Below are 27,734 nucleotides of genomic sequence, written 5' to 3'. Positions count from 1 at the left end.
TAGGAGTACACATATTCCTGGAAGCAAAGCAAGCGTACAACCACACGGAGAACCAAGATGCCCTGGGTTTCGGGAATGGCACAGCTCAATGGACAGCAGGCGCCTGCCGCCCCCTCTGCCTTCTCAGCATGGAGGGGAGAGGCCCTCGCAGGCATTGTTGTGACAGAGACTGCTGCCGAGGTGTCCACTTCTTGCGCGTGTGCGCCCTCCCCACCCCCATCCCCCCTCACCCACCAGGAACGGTAATCTCTGTAAATGCCCCGGACTCGGCACGGTTATACATTCTGAATAATAATGAGGCGCATTGAAAATCTGTCATCAATGTTTTCCCACCGAAGGTCGCTGCTGTGTATCTGTTTACATCCGCCGCAGCCTAGCCTGAGCTCATCCCATCCACAACCACATGCAGTGTGTGCGGCAGATTTGTGTGTGTGTGTGTGGGGGGGGGGCGTACACATAGGGCATAACTCAAAAGCCCCAAGGATGCTTCCCGAGGGAGCACAGGAGTGGCACTCCCTCTGCACAGGGCGGCGATCACCAATCTGCCGCTGGTTGCCCACAGACACAGCATATTTGTCCTTCAGGAATTATTGAAGCCCACCCTGACCTGGAAGCAGAAGACAGCGCGTAAGTAGGAGACTTCCAACCACATTTCAACCCAGGGCCCAATATAAGCGGTGCAATGCCTACAACCACAAAGAACTGAACACAGGAGGTGCAAGTTACAGAGATGGCGGGGATATCAAACAGACTAATACAACCGAACAGTCTCCAAAGCAGGTGGCAGCAGCATGCCCCCTCTCCAACAGGGCCATCTGCATTAGTCAATAACAGCAGCGGTCTGTGCCCTGCTGCACGCCAAGCTCCCACTACCCAGAGAGCGCAAGCGAAGGCGCCACACACCAGCGCTGTAGCCACACATTAGACGGCCTCATTAGCATGCAGTCCCTACCCCTGCCTTTCTGTCAAGCCGCATAGAAACACATCGGAAGACAGCACGTTTCACGTAGGCAGGCAAGGCACGCGGACCACACTTCTCGGAGACACACTGGGTCACGGTGACTTTCGCAAGGGATTGCCGCCAGCAGGCGCTGACACCGGGTTGCAGGCGTCACCCCAGCGCTAGCCAGCCAGCGCGAAACCAGGGCACCCTACCTTGCAGTCCTCCGAGCACGATTTCACCGAATATTCATCCGATTGTAAATATTTCTGTAGCAAAATCTCAAACTCTTCGTATTTCTCCTGAGCGTGCTGGTCGTAGCGCTGGTACGCCTGGACACACTGCCGGCACCTGGGCACATCCCCGTGCCGGACCACATCCCCGCTGCAGTTAGAAGTTTCCGGGTTCGAGAGCCCGGCCACCAAATCCGAAAGGGTGTAGGAATTACAAAAGGAAAGGTGCAAATCGCTCAGATTCCGGCCCGGCCCTTCGTTCAAGGTCCTACAGACATATTCCGCATCGTCCACACTAAAACATTGACTAGAAGGTGGGCTAAACGGGTCATAGTTTTCTAGCGGACACAGAGGTTTGGTAAAATTTCTTAGAAAAATATCCTTTTTGACTCTGGTGAGGTTCCTCTGAGAGGAGCGGGGAGAGGGTGGGAGGAGGGGGCCCGCCGCCGGTGCAGCGGGACGGCCACCCATGCCGGCGCCTGACAAGGGGCCCTGCTCTTTGTCCCTGGTCCTTGTCAGCTTGGCCTCGGCGCAGAACCACAGGTGATCAGAGAGCAGGACGGTGAAGAACAGAAGGGAGGCCAGCGAGAGGCGCCATTTCTGAGCCCTCTCCGAATCCGTGAAGGGCTTCTCGTTCTCCCGGGGCGCGAACCAGATCCTGAGGCCATCATCCTGCTGCCGACACATCCAGGCGCCCCTGGTCATATTTTGGGAGCGGGCAACAGCTGCGGCCGACTCCACCTTGAGGGCTGCGCTGCTCCCAATGTCACCACAATATTCATTGACTCGTGGAAGGGTTGCCTCTCCCCTGCGTGTCCTAGGAGGTCCGCTGGCGTCCACCCTAGGGGAGAAGAGGTGCAGGTAGCTCCGGCCTCCGAAGAGTTAAATCCATCCAAGCGTCGGAGATATGAAGAGGGGCCCGGGCATGGTCAGACGGCAGGTACCCATGGCTCCCTCGAGAACAGCCCTCCCGCCCGTGACAGCATGCCTCCCCACAGGCGAAGACGCGCTTCACTCTCCCCTGCGCTCCGCACTTTCATCAGACTTCGCCCCTTCCCCTAGCCGAGAGCCGGGGGAGGACGCTAGTGTGTCTGGGTGGAGGGAGCTGAGCAGGCTCCCTCAGCCGGGCGTCTTCCTCTGGGCGCAGCGGGCGGAATACCCTGGCTTCTGCCTCCCAATGGCCACAGTCATCTTGGTCCGGGTCTAGGTGGCCGCCATCTTTGTCCTGAAACTCTTTTTGGGGGGAGCTGGCTCGTCTGCGTCATCCCCGGCACCGAAAGCTCTCCCTACCCTGGCGCACTGGCAGTTCTGCCTCATGCTGGAGAAAGAGGAGGGGAGGGGGGGAGGGGGCTCACAGGCATACACATGTCATCCGCTTCATCATGCCGACGTTTCCTTGAAATCCCTCCATTTACATGCTGCACTGAAGCGCCGAGGACAGAGAAGGTCTGCGGCGTTCGCGGATGCAGTCGGGGAACAGGGCAGCGGCACAGCACGACCCGTCTTTTATAAATCCCAATGCCCTACGCGGAATCGCCTAAAGGTGCGCTTTAATCGCTCACACTTGCCCCGGATGTGCATTTTACAAAACGTTCATGGTCTGCGAGGAAACCACAGAACCCACGCTGCATTGATTGACGCAATGAGAGGTGAGAACGAAATAACCCGGCAGCCGAGGGCACCCGGCTGCCAAGGGCACCCGGCCTTTCCTGCGGGGTGCATGGGCCCGGGGTGAGGAAGAAAAGCACCGGGAGACGCAGCACCATTTGCCGGGAAAGGAAAATGCAATAGCGTGGAAGAAGTGCGCCTACTGGCGGCTTCTCGTGTTGCATCGCATTTGCTTCGAGGCGCACAGGGGTGCCATCTCGGAGAGTAACCCCCGCCGTTTATTTCTTAGTGTCCTGTGCTGCGTTAACCCCTCACACCGCCCCCCCCCCCTTTTTTGCGTGTTTCCTTCTTAAGTTATGGGTTGCTTTCCACAGACTTCTGCAGCAACCAGTTACTGCGGGTTTCCCGGCTGCAGCTCAGTTCTCTGGTGCCCCTTAGCGTCGGCGTTCTGTAGCCCAGGACACAGCGAAAGAAAGAACGCACAGCGCCAATATTGAAAGCTGCATCTGCAGTCTTAAGGCAGCTGAATAATGCATGCAGCGCCGAGGCGCGCCGCCATCCACCCACTCGCGGTTCCTGTTCTCTGTCCGTGTGCAGTGGACGCCTCTGGGGTGGCCGAACTATGTAGGAATGGAGATCCGGCTAATCGCCGCCGGGTGGGTGTCAGAATCCGCCCTCAGCTGCACGCTCCCCCCACTGCTCCCTTCAATGCTTTAGAGAGCGAAGTGCAGTCCCCGTCCGAGTCCGCTGGCCCATCACGCTAATGCTGGTGAGGGATTAGAGTTTGCCTGCCAAAGCTTGACGATTTAGGAGAACCCGCAGAGGATCTGTGAAGGGGGCCGGCAGATGGCGTGTGCCGAGAGGTTTCCCTTTTTATTCACCGCTTCACCTTTCCCTGCGTCGAGAATGCACAGCGCCAAAGGCTGCCGCGTCCCCCTGGGCTACAATGCAAGAGCCGTATTACTTTAAATGCTTCATTCGAACATGTCACCGTGGTGGCTGGCGACAGTTCAAACAGGTGGGGAGGGCATTCTGCGGAACAGGGGCTAGCAGAACCAACACCCTCCCCTCTGGAAGGCAGGCAGGCTGAAGGGGTTTTCCTCCAAGAAAGCGTTGAAACTAATACATTGGAATTGCGCTTTTCCTGCCCGAATTCAGAAGAAATTGGGTATTAGACAGGACTGATTTACAGAACGTTTGTCAATGGATTTTCCCATTGAAAAACGCGTTTGTAAATCAGTTCTATAGGATTTACAGGCAGTTCTGAAAGGGGAAAATAAGAGAAATTCGAATAAATACTCAGCCTCCGACTGGAGCTTTTTTTGTGCAGCACAATGTGATCTGAGCACAACACCAGTCACCAGTGGTATTTCATACAGAAATAACTTGCAAAGGCAGACATATCAGTGAGCAGTGGCAGTCTTGGATACGGTGCCTTCACCAAAAAGCAATGTTTGAATGTGTGAGGCCCGGTGATAAAGTGGCAAGAGTAGGAACATACAACAGGTATAGTATGACGAAACAAACATCGTTCTGACATATAACACCCTAAGGCAAGTTATTAAAAGATTACAAATTACATGAACGTATCTTGAGGGCAGAAAGCAAAAGGAGGTGGGTTGAGAAGTGAGAGGAATTTGATCAACCGCTCAGTGGGTGTGCGCCCCCCTGGGATTTATTTGAACTTTTAAAATTAAATTGAAGGATGGGAGATCAACCTCTGGAAAATGTGTGAGGCTAATTCGCACACATTTTCCTATGCTCACCTTGTGACATACGTATAGACCTGTGCACTCCGGCTACATACAGCCTACAGACACAGTCCCCATGTCCTATTTATTTGGGATATGACAGGAAGAGTGCACCAGGCATCTGCTGAAGGGAGAGGACCAAACCTTCCCGTTGCCATGGGCAGTCTGATTAACTAACAAAGGCTCCAGGAATCCACCATGCCTTTTTGTTGGGCCCTACAAATGGTGGCAGTGCATAACATACAAATAGAATGTACTTCAAACAGGCCCACACGGGGTTTGGCTGCAGAGGTTAACAAAGGGGACATGAAACTACAACAACCCTTCATTTGCAACTGTATCAACCTGAAGCCAGCTTCCGCCCTCAGAATCAATTGACAGTGAGCTGTCATGTCTGGGACTGTGTCTTTGCAGTAGTTCATCCTGCAGTGGGCCCCTATTCATAAGATATGAGGATGTGGTTTGCAGCAGCCAGAGAGTCTGCACTCGCCATAGCTTCAAGGGAGACCTGCCGCTTTAATCAGTCACCACAGACAGATCCATTAACCAGAGAGACACATTGATCCACAACAGGCAGGAATATGGGTGGGACTTAGTATCACATGTTTTCACCCACCCCTTTAACTTTCCTGTTGCAAATCACTTTGGTTATGACCTCATGCATACAGCAGGTTGTTGTAGGGACCCCAGGATTGGTTCATTAAGGTAAGCTTAGCCTACACCAAGCACTGGGGTTCATTTAGCTTTAAAAGAGGGCCTACCTCCTCTTTTGGCAGACCATCTGAAGGCTTCACCAGAAGCAGAATGAGGAACCCATCACTGGACCCTGGCTTAAGGTACAGTCTGCCTTAAATGTTCTACCAGTGAAGGAAGACAAGGACCTCCAAGAGGGAAGCAAGATCCCTCCGCTAAACATCTCCCAGGGAACCGAGGGAGATACCAGATCCAGAGGACCCTGCAGAAGCTTCAGAACCGGAACCCAGCCAGCACACAGCGTGCCCTGCTAGGGTCTGCAGCAAGTTTCCTAGGTGGGAAGTGCCAGAGTGTCTCTGAAGCTAACCAAGGACCAGGCAGCTGCCTGAAACACTCTCCTTAGTTTTAGGCCGTCCACCTTAAAGAACGACATGAGCCCAGTGAAGAAGCTCGGAGCAGTGCATTGACAAGCATCTACCGACATCCGCTTTAAATGAATTTTCAAGCCAGTTGAGCCCCTCGAGCTGCAAGGGACTTCACTGCTTACTGTTGTTATGCCACAGTCACTAAAGCCATCCTAGATGCCTCGGCCAGTGCTTCAGAACCATAGACCAGCACTGAGACAATGATTCCAGACCCTGAGCCATTGTGTAGGCCATGTTGCAGCTGTTATTGCAGATTCACTCCCAAAACTACCTGCCACCTGATACCTGCAGCTGTCTCCAGTCTTGAACTCTGTCACAGAAACTGCAAAGCACCCTGAAACCAACTCAGCCTGTCACAGTTTATTAGGCGGTCACACTCAACTCAGAGTGTTCCTTTCCCCCCAAGCAAGGTGGCACACAATAAAGGGCTTTTGATTTCAGATTCACTTTGGTGAGGCCTCCAACCCGTCTTGCACCCAACCCCAATGAATAGCCTGTGTCACCAATGGACTAGGAACCAAGCCGGTATATAGTAAGAATATATAATTATTTATTTATTTAAGGTTTTACAAAGTAAACCAGCAGCTAATATCAGCCACCAATGCTTTGACAGCACCCAATAGCACAACTATAACTCTGTTATTAAAACAATACAGGTACAATCTTGAAACATGCAGTCACATTTACAGCACATTTAATTTCAATTTAACCAATAGAAAACATTCACAATGCAAAGGACAAATAGTTTTGCAACACACATTCAAAGGACAGACAATGCTTTGGGATTCTGGTTTGTGAGGCAAGGGCATAAATGAGAACATTCATTTTTAGGCTATCATTCGAAAGGCACAGTTGGGAAAATGAACTAAAAGGGAAATCGTTTTTCAACACATGAAAGGCAGGACATTGTAATTTGGGTCAGAGAAAAATGGGAACAAAGGGGAAATTTTGTTTTGCAACACACATACAGATGAGATGCAAGGCTTTGTAATCTTGATTGAAAATGAATGGGAAATTTCGCTTTGCACCCTCCACACTCACTTGAAAGGCAGTGTTTTGTGGATTACTTCTTTTGACATACAGGATCCCCCACATTTTTGTATAGAAGTCAAGTATTTCAGAAAACAGTCAACCAAGTATTTATGGGCTATATCGGCTCTAAGACACTAGACATGAGCTTTGTTAGTTTTGAATTCTAACAACACTCATCCAGCGATTTTCTAAATGCAAATTCATTGATTTATTTTAATCAAATGTGCAAAGTGTCTACACAGTGTCCCCCTTTTCCCAACAATTTAATGGAAATGATTAATGCAGGCAGCTCCCAACACAATTCAATTTCAACAGAGAGCCTGGTTTTCTATGTGTAAATATTTGGAATTAGATTTAATAACTTGTACTTAGGGCCTACCCAGTTTCATCCCCCCTCTCTTTACCCACTACTGCAAAGGGATCAAGGCAGATGGCTCCCAGCATAATTGATGGCTTTGGGATACCTATTTACATGTGAGCTCTCTACTCTTTGGTAAGGAGGCCAGACAGATTTTTAGGACCCTCTTTTGGTAGGCAGCTCACACCAGGCCTCTCCCACAGCAAGGTCTCTCCAGATAGGCTTCTCTCAAATAGGGCTCCCAGGCAAGGTTTGCCTGATGGTCTTGGTAGATCTCCTTGCCTCTCTACTAGATGTTCCCTGCTAGAGTCCAGTGGCAGGCTATCTCCTGAAATAAAGTCAAAAAGCCCTGTTCTGATGCAAACCTGCCCTCATATAGCGCATATGACACTCTAACCTTGTCATAATGCCCACGGTCAGAATTGGCTAGCGCGCTCCCTTCACAACACCCGACCAGATCCTCTGCCTGTTGATAGGACCAGGAAATGAGAGGAGTGTAGGATGTAGGTTGAGGGAGGGGAGAATATACATCATTTCAAGTTGACAGGGAACTTGAATTTTGTGTTCTGAAAAATCTCATAATGTTACAACTCCCTTGGTCTTTCAGATAATCACAGGAATAAAGGTAGTGGTGACCTCTACATTTTATGGCGATTCAGACCATACTAATTTGATTTCGGCACGCCCTTTATGGGTGGAGCTATTATTTTTCACGGTTTGCTGCTGCGCAGAAATAGCAAAAAATTGGACCATTTCCAATTTAAACATTGCTTTCATGATCTATCACTTTGCAAACTTTCCCATTTCTCAGGTGTATGAAAATGGCAGACTCATAATTTCATGGTTTATTTTACGGCACATGCAAGCCAGAGAACTCCTACCCCTGCAATGAATGAGGTGCGCAATAAAACGCTTTTTATATTTATGTTTTAGTTTACTACGGATTCTCTTTGAGTAGGCCTCCAACCCGTCTCGCACCAAACCTCCACAAACACCCTGTGTCACAATGGAATAGGAACCAGGCTGGTGTGCATCAATAAGATATGTATTAATTTATTATTTAACACCAGAGAAAAATCAACAGCCACCAATGTTGTGGCAACACAAGATGCAATGATCTCTACAGAGCAACCAGGTTAAGATATATTATCACAGTTATTTTTTTTTTAAATAGCAGAACAGAAAAAGAACAATTTACCTCACAATGATAGGACTAGCGTTAAGCATTATGTTGTGGGGACTTTGGCAGTGACACAATAGTTTGGGAATGGAAGTGGGGATGGGTATAGTGTATGCATGAAAGTGCACAGGGGTGCAGGAGAGAGCTTTTTCTTTCTACATTATGGTACCTGGTGCAATTTGTTGCTACCTAGTTCCATGGCAGTGCACAGGTTGTGTAGTAGTAGTGGTGGTGGTAGTGATGTGTACGTGGATAGTCGACATTGGTGACATGGTGAAATGGATGGTGCCATTATGTAACATAGAGCGTTTTGAAGGCCTAGGCTGTTGGGTGCATGGCCGAAGGCCGTAGGCTGTAGGCCATGCACTCAAGAGGCTAGGACTTTAGGACAAACACGGCAGTAATGCATTTTGGATTCTGCAGCAGTTAGAGGGTGGTGACCTGTAAAGAATGAGTGTGGAGCACATTTCAGAAGCAATAGAGCAGGAGAAGTGAGCTGCCATGTGTGCATATTTGGTTTTGCAGCTGAGGACACTGTTACAAATTGCTAAAGTTTGTAATATGTACTTGGCAATGGTGCTGTGAAAAGTCATGCAGTGTGGGCACTGGGTGCTGGGTTTGCTTACTGTTAGTACGGAAGAGGATATGGTAGAAGTGCACCTTCATTGTGCTTGGTTACTATGCTGCGTGCTGAATTGTTGAAGTAGGGACAATGTTGTGAAAAAGTTGTGGTTAGGTTGGTACTGACATAATACTTTGTGAATTGGGGTCGCTAGGGGTGGTGGAGGCTGTAGTATGTTTGTGTATTCTGCTGATAGCGACCTGTTTTTCTGAATGGGTGCAATTCAGAGGTTCAGTATGTGATTGGTGGATGCGTGTGTAGGTTGGGTAGGAGTGCTGGTGGCAGTGATGTGTTTGTGTATTGGTGTAGTTAGTGATATGGTGAAATGCATGGTGCCATTACGTTGTGGGGACTTTGGCAGCGACACAATAGTTTGGGAATGGAAGTGGGGATGGCCATAGTTTGTGCATGAAAATGCACAGAGGTGCAGGAGAGAGTGTTTTCTTTCTACATTATGGTAACTGTTGCAATTTGTTGCTGCATAGTTCCATGGCAGTGCGCAGATTGGGTAGGAGTGCTGGTGGTAGTGCTGTGTATGTGGATAGTCAAAGTGGGTGACATGGTGAAAATTATGGTGCCATTATGTAGCACTGTGAGTGTTGAAGGCCTAGACTGTTGAGTGCATGGCTGAAGGCCGTAGGCCGTATGCCATGCAATCAAGATGCTAGGTCTTTAGGACACACGCGGCAGTAATGCATTCTGGATTCTGCAGCAGTTAGAGGGTGGTGACCTGTACAGAATGGGTGTGGAGTACATTTCAGATGCAATAGAGCAGGAGAAGTGAGCTGCCATGCGTGCATGTTTGGTTTTGCAGGTGAAGACACTGGTACATCATGGTAAAGTTTTTGATGTGTAATTGGCGATGGTGCTGTGAAAAGTCATGCAGTTTGGACACTGTGTGCTGGGTTTGCATACTGTCAGTATGGAAGAGGATATGGTAGAAGTGCACCTTAATTGTGTTTGGTTACTATGCAGCGTACTGAATTGTTGAAGTAGGGTAAATGTTGTGAAAAGGTTGTGGTTAGGTTGGTACTGACATAATACTTAGTGAATGGGTGTGGGTAGGGGTGATGGATACTGTGGTATGTTTGTGGATTCTGCTGATAGCGACCTGTTTTCGTGAATGGGTGCAATGCAGAGGTTCAGTACGTGATTGGTGGATGTGTGTGCAGGTTGGTTTGGAGTGCTGGTGGTAGTGGTGTGTATGTGGTTTGGCATAGCTGGTGAAATGGTGAAATGCATGGTGCCATTACATCGCAGTGTGTGTGTTCAAGGACTAGGCTATTGGGTGCAATAGACCAGCAGAAGTGAGCTGCCATGTGTGCATGTTTGGTTTCGCAGGTGAGGACACTGTTACACGATGGTAAAGTTTGTGATGTGTACTTGGCAATGGTGCTGTGAAAAATCATGCAGTGTGGGCACTGGGTGCTGGGTTTGCATACTGTTAGTACGGAAGAGGATATGGTAGAAGTGCGCCTTCATTGTGCTTGGTTACTATGCTGTGTGCTGAATTGTTGAAGTAGGGCCAATGTTGTGAAAAAGTTGTGGTTAGGTTGGTAGTGACACAATACTTTGTGAATGGGTGTGGGTAGGGGTGGTGGAGGCTGTGGTATGTTTGTGTATTCTGCTGATAGCGACCTGTTTTTGTGAATGGGTGCAACTCAGAGGTTCAGTATGTGATTGATGGATGTGTGTGTAGGTTGGGTAGGAGTACTGGTGGCAGTTATGTGTATGTGTATTGGTGTAGTTAGTGATATGGTGAAATGCATTGGTGAAGGAAGTTGCATTGGGTCTGTGGAAGGATTAGACTATTGGGTGCATGGGCTAAGGCTATAGACTGTCGGGTATGCATTGAAGAGCATAGGGCTTTAGCATACATACCGCAGTAACGCTAGGGTGGGTGTGCATCCGGTACAGGGTGGTGCTTGCATAGTGCGGTGTGTGCACATTGGTTAAAGTAGGTCAGTGTTCCGACCCACATGTGGGTAGTTTGGAAGTGGCACAATAGTTTGGGAATGGAAGTGGGGACGGCCATAGCATGTGAATGAAAGTGCACAGGGGTGCAGGAGAGAGTGTTTTCTTTCTACATTATGGTACCTGGTGCAATTTGTTGCTGCATAGTTCCATGGCAGTGCACAGGTTGGGTAGTAATAGTGGTGGTGGTAGTGCTGTGTATGTGGATAGTCGACGTTGGTGACATGGTGAAATGGATGGTGCCATTATGTAACAGAGAGCGTTTTGAAGGCCTAGGCTGTTCGGTGCATGGCCGACGGCCATAAGCCGTAGGCCATGCACTCAAGAGGCTAGGACTTTAGGACACACACAGCAGTAATGCATTTTGGATTCTGCAGCAGTTAGAGGGTAGTGACCTGTAAAGAATGAGTGTGGAGCACATTTCAGACGCAACAGAGCAGGAGAAGTGAGCTGCCAGGTGTGCATGTTTTGTTTGGCAGCTGAGGACACTGTTACAAATTGGTAAAGTTTGTGATGTGTACTTGGCAATGGTGCTGTGAAAAGTCATGCAGTGTGGGCACTGGGTGCTGGGTTTGCATACTGTTAGTTTTGAAGAGGATATGGTAGAAGTGCACCTTCATTGTGCTTGGTTACTATGCTATGTCTTGAATTGTTGAAGTAGGGCCAATGTTGTGAAAAAGTTGTGGCAGTGATGTGTATGTGGATTGGTGTAGTTAGTGATATGGTGAAATGCATGGTGCCATTACGTTGTCGGGACTTTGGCAGTGACACAATAGTTTGGGAATGGAAGTGGGGATGGCATAGTATGTGCATGAAAGTGCACAAGGGTGCAGGAGAGAGTGTTTTCTTTCTACATTATGGTAACTGTTGCAATGTGTTGCTGCATAGTTCCATGGCGGTGCGCAGATTGGGTAGGAGTGCTGGTGGTAGTGCTGTGTATGTGGATAGTCAAAGTTGATGACATGGTGAAAATTATGGTGCCATTATATAGCACTGAGAGTGTTGAAGGGCTAGACTGTTGAGTGCATGGCCGGAGTCCATAGGCCGTAGGCCATGCACTCAAGATGCTAGGACTTTAGGACACACACGGCAGTAATGCATTTTGGATTCTGCAGCAGTTAGAGGGTGGTGACCTGTACAAAATGGGTGTGGAGTACATTTCAGATGCAATAGAGCAGGAGAAGTGAGCTGCCATGTGTGCCTGTTTGGTTTTGCAGGTGAGGAAACTGGTACATCATGGTAAAGTTTTTGATGTGTAATTGGCGATGGTGCTGTGAAAGGTCATGCAGTTTGGACACTGGGTGCTGGGTTTGCATACTATCAGTATGGAAGATGATATGGTAGAAGTGCACCTTAATTGTGTTTGGTTACTATGCTGTGAGCTGAATTGTTGAAGTAGGGTAAATGTTGTGAAAAGGTTGTGGTTAGGTTGGTACTGACATAATACTTTGTGAATGGGTGTGGGTAGGGGTGGTGAATATTGTGGTATGTTTGTGGATTCTGCTGATAGCGACCTGTTTTCGTGAATGGCTGCAATGCAGAGGTTCAGTATGTGATTGGTGGATGCGTGTGCAGGTTTGTTTGGAGTGCTGGTGGTAGTGGTGTGTATGTGGTTTGGCATAGCTGCTGATATGGTGAAATGCATGGTGCCATTACATCGCAGTGTGTGTGTTCAAGGCCTAGGCTATTGGGTGCAATAGAGCAACAGAATTGAGCTGCCATGTGTGCATGTTTAGTTTCGCAGGTGAGGACACTGTTACAAGATGGTAACGTTTTTGATAGGTACTTGGAAACTGTGATATGAAAAGTCATGCAGTGTGGGCACTGGGTTCTGGGTTTGCATACTGTCAGTATGGAAGAGGATATGGTAGAAGTGCCCCTTAAATTTGCTGGGTTACTATGCTGTGTGCTGATTTGTTGAAGTAGAGTCAATGATGTGAAAGGATTGTGGGTAAGTTGGTAGTGGCACAATATTTGCGAATGGGTGTTGGTAAGGGTGGTGGAGGCTCTGGTATGTTTGTGGATTCTGCTGATAGAGACCTGTTTTTTTGATGAATGGGTGCAATGCAGAGGTTCAGTATGTGATTGGTGGATGCGTGTGTGGGTTGGATAGGAGTGCTGGTGGTAGTGGTGTGTACGTGGATTGGCATAGTTAGTGATATGGTGAAACGCATTGGTGAAGGAAGTTGCATTGGGTCTGAGGAAGGATTAGACTATTGGGTGCATGGGCAAAGGCTATAGACCGTAGGGTATGCACTGAAGAGCGTAGGGCTTTAGCATTCCTACCTCAGTAACGCAAGTGTGGGTGTGCATCCGGTACAGGGTGGTGCTTGCATGTTCCGATGTGTGCACATTGGTTAAAGTAGGTCAGTGTTGCGACCTGCTTGTGGGTAGTTTGGAAGTGGCACAATAGTTTGGGAATGGAAGTGGGGACAGCCATAGCATGTTAATGAAAGAGCACAGGGGTGCAGGAGAGAGTGTTTTCTTTCTACATTACGGTACCTGGTGCAATTTGTTGCTGCATAGTTCCATGGCAGTGCACAGGTTGGGTAGCAGTGGTGGTGGTGGTAGTGCTGTGTATGTGGATAGTCGACATTGGTGACATGGTGAAATGGATGGTGCCATTATGTAACAGAGTGTTTTGAAGGCCTAGGCTGTTGGGTGCATGGCCGAAGGCCGTAGTCCGTAGGCCATGCACTCAAGAGGCTAGGACTTTAGGACACATACGGCAGTAATGCATTTTGGATTCTGCAGCAGTTAGAGGGCGGTAACCTGTAAAGAATGAGTGTGGAGCACATTTCAGACGCAATAGAGCAGGAGAAGTGAGCTGCCATGTGCACATGTTTTGTTTGGCAGCTGAGGACACTGTGATAAATTGGTAAAGTTTGTGATGTGTACTTGGCAATGGTGCTGTGAAAAGTCATGCAGTGGGGGCACTGGGTGCTGGGTTTGCATACTGTTAGTATGGAAGAGGATATGGTAGAAGTTCACCTTCATTTTGCTTGGTTACTATGCTTTGTGCTGAATTGTTGAAGTAGGGCCAATGTTGTGAAAACTTTGTGGTTAGGTTGGTAGTGACACAATACTTTGTGAATGGGTGTGGATAGGGGTGTTGGAGGCTGTGGTATGTTTGTGTATTCTGCTAATGGCAACCTGTTTTTGTGAATGGGTGCAATTCAGAGGTTCAGTATGTGATTGGTGGATGCTTGTGTAGGTTGGGTAGGAGTGCTGGTGGCAGTGATGTGTATGTGGATTGGTGTAGTTAGTGATATGGTGAAATGCATGGTGCCATTACGTTGTGGGGACTTTGGCAGTGACACAATAGTTTGGGAATGGAAGTGGGGATGGCCATAGTATGTGCATGAAAGTGCACAGGGGTGCAGGGCAGAGTATTTTATTTCTACATTATGGTAACTGGTGCAATTTGTTGCTGCATAGTTCCATGGAAGTGCGCAGATTGTGAGGGCTGGTGGTGGTAGTGTTGTGTAAGTGGATAGTCGAAGTTGGTGACATGGTGAAATTGATGTTGCCATTATCTAGCAGTGAGAGTGTTGAAGGCCTAGACTGTTGGGTACATGGCCGAAGGCTGTAGGCCATAGGCCATGCACTCAAGAGGCTAGGACTTTAAGACACACACAACAGTAATGCATTTTGGATTCTGCAGTAGTTAGAGGGTGGTGACCTGTAAAGAATGGGTGTGGAGCACATTTCAGATGCAATAGAGAAGGAGAAGTGAGCTGCCATGCGTGCATGTTTAGTTTTGCAGGTGAGGACACTTACATCATGGTAAAGTTTTTGATGCGTAATTGGCAATGGTGCTGTGAAAAGTCATGCAGTGTGGGCACTGGGTGCTTGGTTTGCATACAGTCAGTATGGAAGAGGATATGGTAAAAGTGCACCTTAATTGTGTTTGGTTACTATGCTGTGTGCTGAATTGTTGAAGTAGGGCAAATGTGAAAAGGTTGTGGTTAGGTTGGTACTGACATATTACTTTATGAATGGTTGTGGGTAGGGGTGGTGGAGGCTGTGGTATGTTTGTGGATTCTGCTGATAGCTACCTGTTTTCGTGAATGGGTGCAATGCAGAGGTTCAGTATGTGATTGGTAGATGCATGTGCAGGTTGGGTTGGAGTGCTGGTGGTAGTGGTGTGTATGTGGATTGGCATGGTTGGTGATATGGTGAAATGCACAGTGTCATTACATTGCAGTTTGTGTGTTCAAGGCCTAGCCTATTGGGTGCAATAGAGCAGCAGACATGAGCTGCCATGTGTGCATGTTTGGTTTCGCAGGTGAGGACACTGTTACAAGATGGTAAAGTTTTTGATATGTACTTGGCAATGGTGATGTTAAAAGTCATGCAGTTTGGGCACTGGGTGCTGAGTTTACATACTGTCAGTATGGAAGAGGGTATGGTAGAAGTGCACCTTAAATGTGCTGGGTTACTATGCTGTGTGCTGATTCGATGAAGTAGGGCCAATGTTATGAAAAGGTTGTGGGTAGGTTGGTAGTGGCACAATACTTTGTGAATGGGTGTGGGTAGGGGTGGTGGAGGCTCTGGTAATTTTGTGGATTCTGCTGATAGGGACCTGTTTTCGTGAATGGGTGCAATGCAGAGGTTCAGTATGTGATTGGTAGATAGGAGGTGTGCCAACCATGTGCAGGTTGGATAGGAGTGCTGGATGCAGTGGTTTGTATGTGGATAGGCGTACTTGGTGATATAGTCACTTGCATGGTGCCATTAGGTTGCAGTGCCTGTGTTTAAGGCCTAGCCTATTTGGTGCATGGCCGAAGGACGCAGGCCGTAGGCGATGCATTGAAGAGCCTAGGACTTGAGGAAACCAACGCCACTAATGCAATTTTGACTGTGCATCTGGTAGAGGGTGGTTACCTGTAAAGAATGGTTGTGGAGTACATTTCAGATGCTGTAGAGCAGTAGAAGTGAGCTGGCAAGTGTTTATGTTTGGTTTTGGTTCTGCAGGTGAGGTCACTTTGAAAACATGGTAAAATGTTAGATGTGTGATTGGAGAAATGAAAAGGCATGCATTATGGGTACTGAGTGCAGTGTGTGCATACTGACAGTATGGCAGAGCGTATGGTTGAAGTGCAGCTTCTATGGGTTCTTTACTATGCTGTGTGCAGATTTGTTGAAATAGGTGCAATGTTGTGAAAATGTTGTGGTTAGGTTGGTAGTGACACAATACTTTGTGAATTGCAGTGGGTAGGGGTGATGGAGGCTGTGGTATGTTTGTGGATGCTGCTAATTATGACCTATTTTTGTGAATTGGTGCTTCATGGTGTGAGGGCATTGGGTTGAAGTGCCTCTACGCATGTTATGTTTGTTCACTATGTTAGCTGTCCGTATGGTCGCATGCATGGGATCATAGTGTTGTGCTGGGTGTGGTGTTGGGTGTCTTGACCCACGTTTGAATTATTATTTGAATTATTATGCTACAAAATTTGGTGCTGTGGGCTTAGAAAATCCAAGATGGCGGAAAAGCCCACATTTGTGCCAGAATCCAGGAGAACCGCGCAGTTTTGCGCACACCAACATGGTCGCCCGACCTGCCACCCACCAGTGCAAAGAAAGTTGGTTCTGTTCAAAATCTGTTTTTATTAATGTAAAAAATTGCTAAGATCATGGGCCCAAAACCACCAAACAAAAATCCAACTCTGGTTGAGTGTTTTACTTTACTCTACTGCAGATCCACATCAATGCCATGTCAAGCAAGGATCATATACTATCAAGTAAAATCCTTTCTTTTTGAAATGTATTAATTCAAGACAGCTGTCAAAAATAGGTGCAGTACCGGCATTGGACACTAACCGGGGCTAGCGATCTAAACTCTGATAGGAGAACTGTATTTCAGGAGTGGCAAAAGGATCCTGAGCTAGCTGGGACTTCAAAGGCTTGCTGATTAATGAAAATTCTTAACACCTGCTTTCCCAGAAGGCAGTCTGATTCAATTAACAGTAAAGAGACCCACACAACAGCCCAGGATATCACATGGCCCTTTTGATTGAGAGGGAGTAGTTTCCCCTGCAGCCTGCAGGACCAAACACAATAGACCCTTTCAATTGAATATAAATGCAGATTAGGGTGTAGCTGTCAACAGCTGCCCTGCCAAGAAGGAGAGGCCTGTGATCTCTGACTCACCAAGTTCTTGGGGGGCGGGCCAGACTGGTATGTGAATTTAATTAAGGGCAAATGTATGTTTGATTAAATTGCTTATAAAATCTTATATTAGGCTCACAGAAATGTACAATGTGGGGGTCCTTAACATGGAAAATGCCCTCACGAATTGAGACCAAACTCCACTTTGTGCAGTGTTCTGGGACCGAACCCCGCTATTTATTAATATTGCAGACACTGTGTTTAGGATAGAGACATAGTAATTTCCAGTAATATGCTCAGGGAAGGGGTGCAGGTCTGTGTAAGATTTAATGAAAAACCAATGTTGCTAAAGCTACCAAAAACGAAAAAATGTTCTCATTTCTTAACCCAAGCTCTTAGAAAGATCAGAGTTGGGCAAGAATGTACCTTAATTCATCTGCAATGTGTACATGTAATTTCAACAAACTGTGTATCTGAGAAATATGTGTTTTGGGTAAAATTGATTTTTCTAAGTAAATGCAAAGGGGAGTGTTTTTTCTGTATGCCATAACATTGATGCCTGATTACGCTCCATTCCTTCCCCCAATCAAGGGGGAGAGGAGAGCTTGGCCAATGATAAGTTGTGAGGGGCAGGCTTAGTTATGCACACGCACACACCCATTTTCAAAACACATAAAAAGAGACTGCTTTGGTCAGGCAAGACATTCACTTTCCACTTTCTTGCGAAGCATTTTGCCGGAGGACTTCAAAATTCAGACAATCTCCAGAGATCCAGAACTCAACTCCAGATAGATCCAGAACCAAGCCAGAACTTAAAGCAGAGAGGCCTAACCCAAACAGCGGAACTCTTCTCAGCAGGCCTTCAGAATCCACCAACCTAACCAAACTATTCAACAGCCGGGCGAGCTGTTGGATTCTTTGCCAAGAACTGTTGCCAGAACCGGTAGCAGACCCAGAAAGCAGTGCTGTATCCAGAGAGACCAGACCCAGACCAGACCGCTGTGCAGAACTGCTAGCAGACCCAGACCAGACCGCTGTGAGCAGAACCAGTACCAGAAGCCGCCAGAAGTCCAGTCCAACCTGTTGACCAGATCCGTGACGAGGCCCATTCCTTCCAAAATTAGTAGTGAGTATTCTGAGGCCTGTCCAGAACCCATCCCTTAGTTTAAAATAATCTGATCCAAAACATTTGAACCTGTCCAGAACTGCAACATAGGAAACGTGTGTTCATTCTGTCATTTCAAAGCTGTAAAAGTGTCATTTTGTCCTTCTGAAGTTTACTTTAATTTCGAGAAACTACCTCCACAAAATCATCCGTATCTTTTGATCCGTACGTGCTAGGAACGAGATCTAACTTTCATTTTAAAGCTAGGATTCTAAGCTTTCTAACGAGCCAACATGCTATTCCTTATATTTATTCCGTTTTCGCACTCGACGCACGCGACTAAATTGCCGCGAATTGAAAAATTAGCTCCTGTCAAAAATAGCTGTCTTTTGCTCGCAACTGCTGAAATCCGTTTTCCCTCTGATAATCATTCCTGAATCATTGCCCGTGTGACTTGAACTAATCTTAAATAGCTATCACCTACCCTGAACCTCCTAAAGGGAATTAAAATCATTTTTAGCATATTTTTCCCTTCTTTGCATACCACATTTAAAAGTACTTTTGCATGTGTTTAAAACCATCCCTGTTTCTCTAAACTTGCTAGGGGGGAACTGAAATTCGTATTGTATTGTGATTGTATCCCTGAAAACTGTGTGCTTTACTTCCATCTCCTTATATTGCATAGGGGGGGAGTGAATTGCCACAAGGGGAAAAGTGAACACTTGTGAAACCCTATCAGTTTATTTCTGTACTGCATTTTATTCATCATTGCATTTCCTTGAAATCATAAAAGCATTCTCAGCTACCTTATCCTCCCTATACTAACTCCTAAGTAATTAAATCAGTGTGCTAGTGTAACATCATCCATTGTTGATCACTGTCATATGCCTAAGTGTGCTATCAAATATTAATGTATTCATAAAAGTGAGATATATATATATATATATATATTGTTTACTTTCTCAATAAACCTTTTAAAGTGCAAAACAAACATACTTCTTGGCTCAGTGAGGTCAGGGGGATTCAAAGAGAGGAGCGTTATATAAGAGTTCATCATCCAGAGTATAACTTGTCATAAAAAATATATAAATAAGGGCTTCCCTTGGGCGTCCAGACGAGGCACTGACTTAGTGGGAGTGCTTGATTGAAGTCCCTTAAGAGAGTGGGGGCTCGAGCCGGGGCATCTGGATTAGATCTATCACTTGTGCAGCTTGATACAGTGTGCTAACTGATAGGATACATACATCCTGTTGGATCACCACGCTGTATTACACTGTAAAACACTCCTCAAAGGAACGCTCCAAGGAAACGGTCTGTTTTGCAAAATAAAATACTAACTTCAGTAAATCAGGAAGGAAATCAATTTCCAGAATGACGACACTGGTAGACATCAAAATAGCGAGAGAACACCTCTTACATAAGTTATTTGTGAGAGGTGAGTGGGCTTACCTTGACCAGGCGGTGTGGTTGCAGGCAATCGCAACCCAGATCACTGAAACAGGGTCAGATATATGGAGAGATCAGGGTCCCTTACATGTGGCCCTGAGTGAACTATATATGGCCCTAAGGCCAAGGAAGAGCACAACAAGATTGCCAGGGTAGCGGCATATTTATATTTATATATGGGAGCCATACAAGACAAATGTGCTGAAGGCCAAGATCTGGCAAATAGGCAACTGATGGCATTAGAGAATGCCCAATCTGACCTGGTCTCTTCCGAGCAGAGGCTGCAGAGGAGCCAGGAGTCAGAAAATGATAGTAGGCAGTATCTCATTAAAATAAAAGAGGATATTGGTATCCTGCAATAGGAAAAGTCTGACCAGGAGAACAGACTTCTGGCCTTGCAGAAGGAGTACCAAGAAGGTTTGGACGCCCTACTGCAGAGCCAGAAAAAGCTGGAGCAACAACTGGACTTCAATAGGGCATGCGCAGAGCAGGTAGTCACCCTGCAAAGCCACCTAGATAGGGAGAAGACAGAGAGCAACAAACTGATTCTGAAAGACCTGGATACCCAGACATAATTTGAAGAAGAGCGCCTGAAAGCTGGGGCCCTTAAAAGGCAGAGGGACGACCTGGCGGCAAAGATGCAGGCTCTTAGTCAGGAAAGGGACACCTTAGGCCAGGAAGTCTGCCAATTAAAAGAAAAAATTGAAGAAAATCACCTGGCCCTCCAGGGACTGGGTGACCTCCAAAAAGAGCATCAGAACTGGTTAGAGCACACCAGGAGGGTGGAGGATGCTCTGGCAAGAAAGGAACAGGCCAGTAGGGATGGGACTCAGGAGGTAACCCTCCTGCAGCAAAGACTGGCCCAGTATTCCAGGACCAACCAGGAGGCACAGAGAGAAAATGAGGCTCTCTGTCAGCACAATTATAGGCTCTAGCAACAGGTAGCCATGCAGGAGAGACTGAGAGAGAGACTAGTAAGGCCTTAACTGAGGAACTGAAAGCACAGGCTCTTGCATGGCAACAGGGAGCAGGGGCCGATAGAGATGAGGTTTGCTGGGAAAGGGAAACACCTGAGCATAACCTCAGGAGCCCTAGTGCCAGAGGCCTTCATCTCTCCCAGTCCTTGGACTCTGCCACCCCCATGTCCCATGGTGCACATGAGCCCAGAGCCACGGGGATGGCAGATTACCATCCAGCCAAAAGTATGGGGCTCATAGGCCAGTACCACACAGGAATGGATGGGCGGGCATCCGGGTATGGGCACCTAAGTACAGTGCAATTTAGCAGGGGACCCCGGGAGAGTAGGTCTCTAAGGGCATTCTGAAAACCTCTGCCCAGTCAGGTCAGAGGGAAGGGTACTCATTAAATCCTGGTAGCAAGGAGGAATATGAAGACTCCTCTGACGGTCACAGGACAAAAGAGACCAGGTCCCTACATTCTGCCAGCCATTCCCAGGCTCACAGAATCTGGGAAAACCTGGAAGATCAGACGGGCACCTCTGGGAGCAGTGCTTCTGAGTCAGAGGATGAATGGACCAGGGTTACCTGAACCAAAAAGGCCAATAAGGCAAAAAGGGCCTTGCTTACGGACTCCTTAAAAAGATTAAGGCAATAAGGAGTATCATCACACCTTATCACAAGAACGCCAAGTATTCTGTTTGGGAACACTTGGAGCTTTATGGGCAAATGATGGAGACTTTCCATTTGACGGACAGCAGTAGCTGCATTCAGTGTGTCAAATGAACATTCTCCCCAGAATACTCCAGTATCTTTGCGGGGCTGGAGGACGAAAATCATTCAAGATGGTCCACCTACAGGGCGGCCATCTTGAAACATTTTTCTGTTCACAGAAATCCCCAAGAGGTTCGCAAGGCAGCCTACAATTTGCAATGTGGGGAGGATCAGGCCCCACAAGAATTTGTGCAGGAGTTAAAGCGTGCTTTTGTGCAGACTACAAAAAGGGTATGCACGGACAGTAAAGAATTTGTTAATACGTTTTTCTATGCCTTACCCAAATACATAATGACCCAGCTCGTGAGAGACTCTCGAGAAAAGATCTTTAGATTGGGTCATTGAGCAAGCCACCTGCATCTATGAAGTGCAGAAATCGGTGGAAAATAAGAATCAGCCCAAAAACCCCAAAACCAACAGCACCACCCCTGCTGCTGCCAAGGTGGCAGAGGTAAAGGTTGCCCCTGTTTTAGATTTGGAGATGGGGGGGCCTAAAAACCTGCCTGCACTGAATAATTCACAGCCCAGAAGGCCCTCGGGCCAGTCACAGACAGGGAGTCAAGGAGGTAATCCCACAAATGGGGGCCCTCGCTCCCCTGACTATGTAAGTCCCCGCTACAAGGGAAACAGACCCATCCTGGGTTATGTGTGGACACCTCCAGCCCAAGGGGGGTATCCAGCCAAGCACCTGACCCAGGGAACTTCCCTCCTAACTTCCCACAGGAGGGCAGAATTTCACCAAACCCTGGGCAGAACTTTTTTCCCAGGTATCCACCCAATTTCCAGCCCCAAAATCATCCATTCTTCTTGCCCCAATTCCCTGAGCCCAGACAACCTAATCCAGGAGAGGGGAGGCCAAGGGTGGAGGGGTACCCAAATCTTCCCAACCCAGGGTACTACCAGAGAAGGGATAGCTACCCTTCACGGGATCAGCCCAGGGGAGAAAATAGAACCCCGTATCAGCCTGAGTGGGTTTCCCAGTTAGAGTGCCAGGTCCAGAATATGGCACAGGCGCTGGGTCACGTGCTAAGGACTTAGCAGAACCCTCAGATGGGCATGCCGGCACAGATGCACCAAACTCTGGGCCTGGTGCTCCAGAACAATGACGGGGGCAGCACCCCGATAACCCACCGGTTCCCAGGGAGGAGGCACAAGAGGAAGGGGGGTGTAAAGCCTTGGAGGAAGCTTCCTTCCCCACTTGTAAACAGCCCCTGGAAACCCAGGAACCGGAAACAAAATCCCCTACCCCTGAAAGTCTGCCACCCAAGGAGCAGAGAGGAGGTGGGAGAAACAAAGGACCCAAACAGACCCATTTTGTGGAGGAGGTACAGGACTTCCAATTTGAGGGAGAGGGATCCTCAGAGGATCCTGGGAAAAGGATCTTCTCCTTCAGAGATGGGGAACTCCTCCCAAGGAGAAATGGGTCCCAAGGGATTCCAATCCAGACTGGGTAGATGTGGGGATTGAGCTGTTGCCGCCCATCATTCTATCCCAGAACTAACAATACCGAAAACCCCTGGTTCAAACCATCCTGGTGACTGCCTCCAAAAAGAGGGAGGGGGGGCGGCCCAGAACCGGAACCAGGGGAACTTAAAACCGCATCAATATCCAATTCCCAACTTTTTCTTTCAGATTCCCGAAACTCCCTGCTGAACTCTGCCCAAATCTCTTCTCTCTCAATGTCCAAAACCAGAAAATTAGTCCACCAGTTGTCCAAAAATGTGCATTATCTGTGCCCCCTTGTGGAGTAGGAGGGGAGATACTATGCCCCGGTACAAGTACAGGGGCAGGGTATAATTTTGGCACGGGTGGACACTGGATCCCAAGCTACCCTTCTGTCCAAAAAGGTCTTTGATGAACTAAATGCAGGAAGGGGGGAGAATTACCATATTCCTCTCACCTCTCTTCCTGGACAACTTCAGAACTTTGACGGGAAGGAAATTCCCGTCGAGGGGACTGCAGATTTGGACATCAAAATTGGGCGACACAAGGTGAAACACCCGGTCATAGTAGTGACTCCAGAGTGCACCCCTTGTTTACTAGGGAATGACCTCCTGAGAAGTTTGTCACCCCTAATAAATGGCGTAAACAAGGTCCTCTGGACCCAGGCTAGCCGACCAATAAAATTAAAACAGAGCGTCAACCATGTTAGTTTAAACGGCACCTGTCACATGGTTGAACAAAAATCTGACCAAGTAGAATTTCACTTCCAGAACAACCAAATTCCAGATGTGACAGTAATAGCAGTAGGACAACAGACTAGTGATGGGGGGTCCTCTCTATTTCTGAAAATCAACCTTCCTTCCAGTTTAAGGTGGAATTTCACACTGGAAGGAAACACTCTGAAATTCTTTACTAATCCACAATCAGACATTGCCACTCCGATAGTCCAGAAAGATGTGAAATCAGCTCAGAGCCTGATTGATATTGAGCAAATTGGAGAGCAGTTGTTCATCCCTGTTCAGTTAAATGATGGGAAGGACTCTGTTCTCGCCCAAGTGTGTGTGAATAACGGTTAGAGCTTCATCAGCGAAGCCATGTTCCACCAACTCCCAAAAGAACCAGCCATTCCCACATTCAAACTGATAGACAAATGGGAAATGGATCTGGAAACACCTAATTCCAAACATCTCCTGCCAAGCAGGTGTATGCTCAAAATCTCCATTGGCAACAAGAGTATAGTCTATAATTGTTGGGTCGTGCGAGATGTCACTGCCACCTTTTACTTAGGCAGTGACATTCTCAATCGCTTTTCCATTAGTTTGGACCTAATAAACTTCAAAGCTTGGTCCCGATTAGCAGATAATCCCATGGGCTTTGATGATCCAGAAAAAGAATTTAGGTTAGCTCAATTGCTACCTTATGCAGTTGAAATTCAGGTTAGAGAGGAAGTCACCATCCCAGATAGGACCCGACAATTCTCCCTGGAAGTGAAAGTTAAAAGAGGACAAAAATTGAAAAACCCTGATGCTTATATTCATCTAAATGCTTCTCTCCAACAGCAAGGGTTGGGGGTAAACCCAACACCATTAGTCAACATAGAACATGACACCATTCCAATAGAGGTGGATAACAGCGCCTTAAAGAGTATTACTCTAGCTGCAGGCACCATTATTGGAATGGCGGTTGATGACTGACATTTCTCCATTGATTTAGGAAAGGAACTGTTAGGACCAATCGCCAAGGACTGTTTTGACAGTGACAATAATGACAATACAACACCAGACAGGATCTTTACCCGGCAAGGTCGGAACTTCCTGGTGTACACTTCCTTCCCTTATGGTAAGGAAGATGTGACTTGTGACTTCAGGAGGGATGAGGTGATTTTCCAGGTCCATGAGGGCTGCCTTTCCCACCTGAAGCCTCCAGTCCAAATCAGCACTCTGACCAGGGACCTCTCCACCCAACTGGAGGAGGCCGCTGAGATAGCCAAACCAGAAGTCTTTCCAGGCTTCAGGCAGATGGTGTAAGAGAGAGTCAACCTAGCTGATGCCTGTGTGACTCTGGAACAGAAGCAAAAGTTGAAACAAGTTTTCTTGGATTTCCAAGATCTCTTTGCGGTCGACTCATATGACTTTGGTCGCACCGACATCCACACAACAACAATTCCCACGGACCCTGGCATGACTCCCATTACGATTTGAAAAGTACCGTGAAAGAGTACAATGTAGGAGACCGGATTTATCTATACAATTTCCAAAGAAACCAGGCCAAACAGCAAAAATGTTTGCCTACATGGAAGGGACCTTTTGAAATTATAGACAAGATCTCCTCAGTTGCCTACAAGATCCGCATCCCCAAAGGCAGTTTGACGGAAGGGGAAGACAAGTGGGTCCACATCAATCAGCTAAAGTGTTGCCATCAAAGGCACACTCTGCAGCAACTGGAGGAGTCCTCTGCAATACCAGAGGGGGCCGATCCAGAGTAATTCAGTTCCAACCCTAAAATATCCCACATCTAGTCTCTAAAATATTATGATTCTTGAATAATTCTTGATTATATCTTGTTTTTTTAAAATAAGAATGTAATTGTCTATTGATTTATAAAATGTATATGCCGCCCCACTATATCAATAGTGGGGGAAAAATGTCTGCGAATAGGTATTGCCGCTTTGCTTTGTCATCCTAGGAGAAAGAAAACCTGGAGACTGACCATGAAAGACGACCTGGGGACCGGGAGCAAAGATCCGAGGGGCCCGGGGTACTGCCCAATACTCCCATCAGGACCGGCGAGGAGAACCGATCGACCCACCCTGATTGAGGAAAAGATGCTGAACTTTGTCATCTGCGGAATCGGAAGAAGATGATGCGGACATCCCAGCGCGTGGATCAAAACATCCCTTGCACTCGACTCCCCCTCGACTCGAAATCAAGGTGCAGTCGGGCGGCGGGGCTTGTTGGGTGTTTGACCCACGTTTGAATTATTATGCTACAACATTTGGTGCTGTGGGCTTAGAAAATCCAAGATGGCAGAAAAGCCCACAATTGCGCCAGAATCCAGGAGAACCGCGCAGTTTTGCACACACCAAATTGGTCGCCCGACCTGCCACCCACCAGTGCAAAGAAAGATGGTTCTGTTCAAAATCTGTTTTTATTAATGTCAAAAATTGCTAAGATCATGGGCCCAAAACCACCAAACAAAAATCCAACTCTGGTTGAGTGTTTTACTTTACTCTACTGCAGATCCACATCAATGCCATGTCAAGCAAGGATCATATACTATCAAGTAAAATCCTTTCTTTTTGAAATGTATTAATTCAAGACAGCTGTCAAAAATAGGTGCAGTACCGGCATTGGACACTAACCGGCGCGAGTAATCTAAACTCTGATAGGAGAACTGTATTTCAGGAGTGGCAAAAGGATCCTGAGCTACCTGGGACTTCAAAGGCTTGCTGATTAATGAAAATTCTTAACACCTGCTTTGCCAGAAGGCAGTCTGATTCAATTAACAGTTCAGAGACCCACACAACAGCCCAGGATATCACATGGCCCTGTTGATTGAGAGGGAGGAGTTTCCCCTGCAGCCTGCAGGACACAACACAATAGACCCTTTCAATTGAATAGAAATGCAGATTAGGGTGTAGCTGTCAACAGCTGCCCTGCCAGGAAGGAGAGGCCTGTGATCTCTGACTCACCAAGTTCTGTGGGGGCGGGCCAGACTGGTATGTGAATTAAATTAAGGGCAAATGTATGTTTGATTAAATTGCTTATAAAATCTTGTATTAAGCTGACAGAAATGTACAATTTGCGGGTCCTTAATATGGAAAATGCCCTCACAATTCAAGACCAAACTCCACTTTGTGCGGTGTTCTGGGACCAAACCCCGCTATTTATTAATATTGCAGACACTGTGTTTAGGATAGAGACATAGTAATTTCCAGAAATATGCTCAGGGAAGGGGTGCAGGTCTGTGTAAGATTTGATGAAAAAAAAATGTTGCTAAAGCTACCAAAACGAAAAAATGTTGTCATTTCTTAACCCAAGCTCTTAGAAAGATCAGAGTTGGGCAAGAATGTGCCTTAATTCATCTGCAATGTGTACATGTAATTTCAACAAACTGTGTTGCTGGGAAATATGTGTTTTGGGTAAAATTGATTTTTCTAAGTAAATGCAAAGGGGAGTGTTCTTTCTGTATGCCATAAAATTGATGCCTGATTACGCTCCATTCCTTCCCCCAATCAAGGGAGAGAGGAGAGGTTGGCCAATGATAAATTGTGAGGAGCAGGCTTAGTTATGCCCACGCACACACCCATTTTCAAAACACATAAAAAGAGACTGCTTTGGACAGGCAAGACATTCACTTTTCACTTTCTTGTGAAGCATTTTGCCGGACGACTTCAAAATCCAGACAATCTCCAGAGATCCAAAACTCAACTCCAGATAGATCCAGAACCAAGCCAGAACTTAAAGCAGAGAGTCCTAACCCAAACAGCTGAACTCTTCTCAGCAGGCCTTCAAAATCCAGCAACCTAACCAAACTATTCAACAGCTGGGCAAGCTGTTGGATTCTTTGCCAAGAACTGTTGCCAGAACCGTTACCAGACCCAGAATGCGGTGCTGTATCCAGAGAGACCAGACCCAGACCAGATCGCTCTGCAGAACCGCTAGCAGACCCAGACCAGACCGCTGTGAGCAGAACCAGTACCAGAAGCCACCAGAAGTCCAGTCCAACCTGTTGACCAGATTCTATTCCTTATATTTATTCAGTTTTCGCACTCGACGCACGCGTCTAAATTGCTGCAAATTGAAAAATTTGCCCCTGTCAAAAATAGCCATCTTTTGCTCGCAACTGCTGAAATCTGTTTTCCCTCTGATAATCATTCCTGAATCATTGCCCGTGTGACTTGAACTAATCTTAAATAGCTATCACCTACCCTGAACCTCCTACTGGGAATTAAAATCATTTTTAGCATATTTTTCCCTTCTTTGCATACCACATTTAAAAGTACTTTTGCCTGTGATTAAAACCATCCCTGTTTCTCTAAACCTGCTAGGGGGAAACTGAAATTCGTATTATATTGTGATTG

The 27,734-nt window shown here is 47.1% G+C and overlaps 1 protein-coding gene across 1 annotated transcript; it reads right to left on the bottom strand.

The window, feature by feature from the left end:
• Window positions 1-266: 266 nt before the first annotated feature.
• On the bottom strand, window positions 267-3,075 carry NALF1 (NALCN channel auxiliary factor 1). The gene has a single exon (XM_069636574.1). The coding sequence runs from the start codon at window positions 1,876-1,878 to the stop codon at window positions 1,123-1,125; it is 756 nt and encodes a 251-aa protein (XP_069492675.1). The 5' UTR covers window positions 1,879-3,075; the 3' UTR covers window positions 267-1,122.
• Between the last annotated feature and the right edge of the window lie 24,659 nt (window positions 3,076-27,734).

Source organism: Ambystoma mexicanum, chromosome 7p (assembly GCF_040938575.1).
Source record: "Ambystoma mexicanum isolate Mex_15411 chromosome 7p, UKY_AmexF1_1, whole genome shotgun sequence".
Classification (NCBI taxonomy): Eukaryota; Metazoa; Chordata; class Amphibia; order Caudata; family Ambystomatidae; genus Ambystoma; species Ambystoma mexicanum.
The sequence above is the reverse complement of the archived record's forward strand: the minus strand, read 5'-3'. Positions and strand labels throughout refer to the sequence as shown.

Coding starts and splice junctions, on each gene's coding strand:
- NALF1 (XM_069636574.1), bottom strand. CDS start 1,878: ATGACCAGGGGCGCCTGGATGTGTCGGCAGCAGGATGATGGCCTCAGG.